Below are 5,451 nucleotides of genomic sequence, written 5' to 3' on the forward strand. Positions count from 1 at the left end.
ACCGGATAGGGAATCCCCCTCCTCCGCGGTGTCTTGGGAGGAAGGGGATCCCCCATCAGAGATCTCCCCGCGGCAGCCGAAGGGAGCCACAACAAGGAGGCTGAAGAGCCGCATGCGGCTCCGGAGCTGCAGGTTGCAGACCCCTGAGTTAGGTTAATTGGCTTCCGCCAAAAAATGTGTTTAGACTGTATTAATGACTATGGTAGGGACATTAGATTGTGGGCTTTTTTGAAGGAGTTAGTGACATGAATATGGACTTTATACAGAGCTGCATAATATGTCAGCACTATATAAATACTGTGTAATAATAATAATTGGACAGTGGTTGTGATTTTTTAATTTCAGGCTGGTTTGGAGTGATCCTAAGCATGTTCTCCTTCCTGTTCTTCACTGATATGGCCATCTATTGGATCCACCGATTCCTGCACCACAAGCTCATCTATAAGGTACAATACCCGGGGTGGGGCATACATATTGGAAATGTGTATATGATCAGTGCACCAGGTCTGTAAAATCACTCAGCTTACTAGACAGGAAATACTTTAACTGATCTTAGAATATAAAGTAGGTCAGCTTCATTGTACGTCGATATGAAAAACAATGATTGCATATCAGGTATGGCGGGGCATGTGGAAGTGAGAAGGTATTTTTACTGGAAGAGATTTGCAGAAATATCACGTGACATAAATATTTGCACCTGCACCATTGTATTCTACAGGTTCTCTGCTTCCTGAAAATATATCACGTTTTATGCTCATTTTAATTGTGTGTGAAAAGAGTTCATACAATGGTATTGGTATTACTCTTCCCACCACCTAGATTGTAAGCTCTTTGGTGCAGGGTCCTCTCCTCCTCCTGTGTCACTGTCTGTCATTTGCAACCCCTATTTAATGTACAGGGCTGCATAATATGTTGGTGCTATATAAATCCTAATAATATTAATTGGTGTAAAGTGCTGTGTATTATGTCGGCACAATATAAATACTGGCTAATAATTATATTTTTCAATTTTTTTTTTTCAGACGATCCACAAACCCCACCACAAATGGAAAGTGACTACCCCCTTCGCCAGCCACGCCTTCCACCCCATCGATGGCTTCATGCAGAGTCTGCCATACCACATCTACCCCTTCATCTTCCCCTTACACAAGGTCACCTACCTGGGCCTCTATATCTTTGTCAACATCTGGACTGTCTCCATCCACGACGGAGACTACCGCGTCCCCAAATTCTTGGAGAGCATCATCAACGGTGCCGCCCATCACACCGACCACCACTTGTACTTCGACTACAACTATGGCCAATATTTCACCCTGTGGGATAAAATCGGAGGGTCCTACAAGAACCCCTCAGCACTGGAAGGAAACGGTCCACACGATCTGTGCCGGAAAATGGAAGCCAAGAAGGATCACCAGGAGAACGGCATAGACAAGAAGAGCAACTAAGACACAGCCTGGAAAATATTCCAATACGGACCACATTCCGCTTTTATACCAGCTCAATACAGAACAGCATTAATTAAAGTGGAATTCTAGGCAGAGCCAAAATGCATTGGGAACCCAAAAATATTTCACTTTCATCCTGGACCTGGGGGTGGGCAATAAATTTAGATTTAGGGTATTTTTTTATTTGCAATAAGATAGGGCTTTATGGTGGAAACAACCTATATTTCTCTGTCCAGAGTTCCACTTTAAACAATGTTATTTAGAGCTTGTAGGTTAAGGTCTGATAGAACCATCCACACTCAACAGCTAACTACAAAGTAGAAACTGCTTTACCTGCCATGTGCAAACTTTTATGATTTACATTAATCCCTCTGCTTTGGAGTTATTGGCCATGCAGCTGAGGTACTGCAGGTCCCAGAAAAAAAATCTTTATTGTGATTACTGAACACACGCTTCCCAATGATTGTTCAGTGAAGAGAACCGGTCATGCATTTGGTCACTAAGGTTTTTCAGTATGGTGGAACCTGCTAACTTTTCTCACTTCTGACCACTGATAATTTTGCCTCAAAGAGCACCTGTACATTGCTAATGAAGATAATGCTGTGAGGGAAGACTGTAGAGAAGGCCTGCACTGGGTTCTGCCAATGATGAAGTATATTAGCATGGCCATGATTAAAGCGGAGTTGTAAAAGGGTGTTTAAAGGGTGCAGTTTTTTTTGGTACAGGAAGCATAGCTTCATTGTCCTAAGAGGTAGGACTCAATACCATTCCTTCAAATTGCCCTAAAATTAAAAGGAGAATATCAGTACCCTCTCCTCCCTCTTTGTAGCATGTTTCCAAGGTACAGGTGCTCTTTAATGACAGCTGTCTATAGTGATATGAGAGACTGTGTCACCTCTGCAGAATATCCGGAGGTTACATAGGTTGAAAAAAGACATACAGTAAGTCCATCAAGTTTAACCACTAGGGAAAGAAACATATCCCAAATGAAACCCTATGAACATAGTTGATCCAGAAGTAGGCCAAAATAAACCCTGGCACAATTTGCTCTAACAGGAAAAAAATTCTTCCTGATTCCCCGAGGCAATCGGATGTTCCCTGGATGAACAGTCCCTGTTGCGGAGTTTTCTCAGTTTGAAGCATTGCAATATAATTCTACAAAATACGGCTTCAATCACAGACTATTTTCTGTTCTTTTTCCTGTATAACCTGCAGAGCAGATCCAAGTACACAATACCAGGGACATATGTTGCCCTTGAATTGATAAGATGCTACTGAAAGGTGACATTCAGGTATAAAGTCCTCCGCATGGATTTTATTTGCTTCGGGTTTAATGATTACACTGGTTTCCACTTAGCAGAAAAGTTCTCCAGATCCGATTGGTTTTGGCCTTGTAGGTGATTTTGGTGGATCTTGCATTTGTCAGGGTGAGTTGCTGGTGGATACATTTTGGTCACAATGCGGTTAGATACAATGTATCCTAATGATCGTGTCAGGTAATGATGAGAACGCGGCTCCTTGCCTTACTCTATAAATCCATATTATGTTTCTATTTTCGTGTTTTTGTTTTGGTGTGTTGGATTTTTTTGGGATCCTTAGACATTAGGAGCCCTTTGTTGAGGAACGGATCCCCCAAAGCACTTTTTCTTCACTTGAGGCCAATATAACATTATCAGTTGTGTCCCACAGTGTTACCCTGGCCCTCATAGAGGAATGCTGCCTGAAGTTGCTCGATTTTTACCCATACTTCATAAAGCAATGTTGACACCATCTGGCAATGTTCTCCAGTTAAAATAATGATCTAATTTTTATTAGGAGCACGACAATGGTAGGTCTCACACAGGTTTACATCCTGAACCTTAGCTCTGGACAGTTGTTGCTTCATTTGCTGATGGTGATGGTATTTTATGGGGCATAGGTGGGCCTTCTCTGCAGATAGATAATAATTTGGTAGCACTCATGGATAGTTCATAGGGCCCGGAGAAACCAACCATTGCCATTTTGCACTTCACAAATGCATAAATGATGCTTCAGCAAGAGATTCCTTTACTAGGTTCCTGAGGATGAGAAAAAGAAAAGGACACCTATCATGGGACAGCCAAGGGAGCAGCCATTACAAACCATCTGAATGTAAAATTTACCTGGTCGTAGTCTGATCCTCTAATCTGATCCTCTGATAAGAAATGACTTACCTGGAACAGGTATGTAGATATGCAGGGTAATAATATCTCATCTGCATCAGTGTTCCCCCCAGAATTTCTTTGCAAGCCAGGTGGGAATAATTTGTAGGTGGGTGTCATCCCCTGTATTGTGACCCATCTCCTCAGGGTTATTACTGAAGAGTGCCACCCAGCAAAAGGGGCCTGAGGAGAACACTGTGCATACTTTTTCCATCTGAGGGATTTAGGAAGGATGATGGTCAGAAGATCACCACTGCCGTCACTACATTTCTAGAATGTGGTTGGGGTGGCAGCCTCTGTATCTCTTTCATGACAGGTCTGCTTTAAATCTCACACATGTGCCAGTGCACGTCCAAGCAAGAATCTACCTGTCCTGGGATGACAACGCTGTTTCTGCAAAAGGCACATATTCTTTTAGTGCTGACGTCCTAAGACAGGAAATAGGTCACAGACTAGACCAGTGTTTCTCAACCTTTATAACATGGGGGAACTCTTGAAATATATTTTAGGTTTTCAGTGAACCCCTTTGATAATTAATATATCCACAGATCACAGCAAATTAGTGTGATGGTCAGTGGGAAGACTTTCTCTTACATTGCTGCCCATTGGGAAGAATGTCACCCATACAGATAGCCAAAAACATCATTGGTGTCACCTAAACTAACCTGAGAGGTGCAAATTGTTCAGGGAAGCCCTAGCAATCTCTGCAGGAACCCTGGTTGAGAAACACTGATCTAGATCAACGAGGCAAATCTAAAGAAGTGAACAATGGAAATAACAGGGATAAGCTACCAGGGCAGGACAGGTCAGGGTGAATTGATCCTGTGGCAGTTTAATTCTCTCTTTTTTTCTTTCTTCCAGAGTAATTTCAGCTGCTTGTGTCTGCTCCTATTTGCTGTTGATTTGTGTTTAATTTAAACATGTATATAATGTATGTTTATCCACTGAAAGGTGTGCCAATAAAATGACTGTATATTTTACATAAAATAAAAATACAAATGGCTTTGCTTCTCTTACTCTTTTCCATTTGTATCCTTGTGGTAAATGTCTATAATCAGATACCATGTAACGGCAAAAATTTTCCCTTGAAATGTTTTCAAGCTGGGTGGGAAGAAACTGTAGGCGGGTGGTGGACCCTGTAATGTGGGCCAACTTTTCAATAACCACCCAAAAGCAGCCTGGTGGTCATTGAAAAGTGCCGGCTGGTGCACCCAGCTGAAAGAGATTGAGGAGAACACTTTAACAGCCACAATTTGGATATAAATTGCACCCCAAAAGAAACAAACAGGCTTTATAATCCACTGGGATACGTGACTTGTTAGTACACATAATATGGTTAAATCAAAAGTACCATCAAACAGCACTTTATGATGATTTTCAAAGTAAAGATAAGTATCTTATCTTATGGATGTATCTTACAGGTTTCCTGGAAATAGGTTTACATTTCAGCTTCAGATACACAAAGGTTTTGGCTTTACATTTACAGTTAAGGAATTAGTTAGAAGTAGTTCTATAATTATTCCACTAGGTGGTGCTGAATGGCTAAAAACATTACATTGTATTACTCTAAATACAGGGATTTTGCTCAATTATTTTAAATGATCGCACACTTCAAACATGTCAATTTTGCCTTTTGTGTAGCTAGTGAGAGGTGAGTTTGTTTTCCTTCCCATTGTTAAAGGTCTTATTGCTTATTTTCCTGCAGCTAGGAGTCCTTACAGCCCTGCACTCCTGGAGGACTCTGCTCCTTCCTCTATAACTCTCCTCTCCTGAAATACTCTGCTGGAGGACTCTGCTCCTTCCTCTATAACTCTCCTCTCCTGAAA

At 41.6% G+C, this 5,451-nt stretch overlaps 1 protein-coding gene across 1 annotated transcript; it reads left to right on the forward strand.

The window, feature by feature from the left end:
* Nucleotides 1–345: 345 nt before the first annotated feature.
* LOC140321250 (lathosterol oxidase-like) lies at nucleotides 346–4,628 on the forward strand (the record flags this gene model as incomplete). Its single annotated transcript, XM_072398078.1, is given in 2 exon segments — nucleotides 346–446; nucleotides 1,023–4,628. Coding segments are annotated over 2 exon segments (524 nt in total), but the record flags the coding sequence as incomplete, so codon positions are not given.
* Between the last annotated feature and the right edge of the window lie 823 nt (nucleotides 4,629–5,451).

The sequence above is a fragment of the Pyxicephalus adspersus genome, unplaced genomic scaffold (genome assembly GCF_032062135.1).
Source record: "Pyxicephalus adspersus unplaced genomic scaffold, UCB_Pads_2.0 Sca1672, whole genome shotgun sequence".
Lineage (NCBI taxonomy): Eukaryota > Metazoa > Chordata > Amphibia > Anura > Pyxicephalidae > Pyxicephalus > Pyxicephalus adspersus.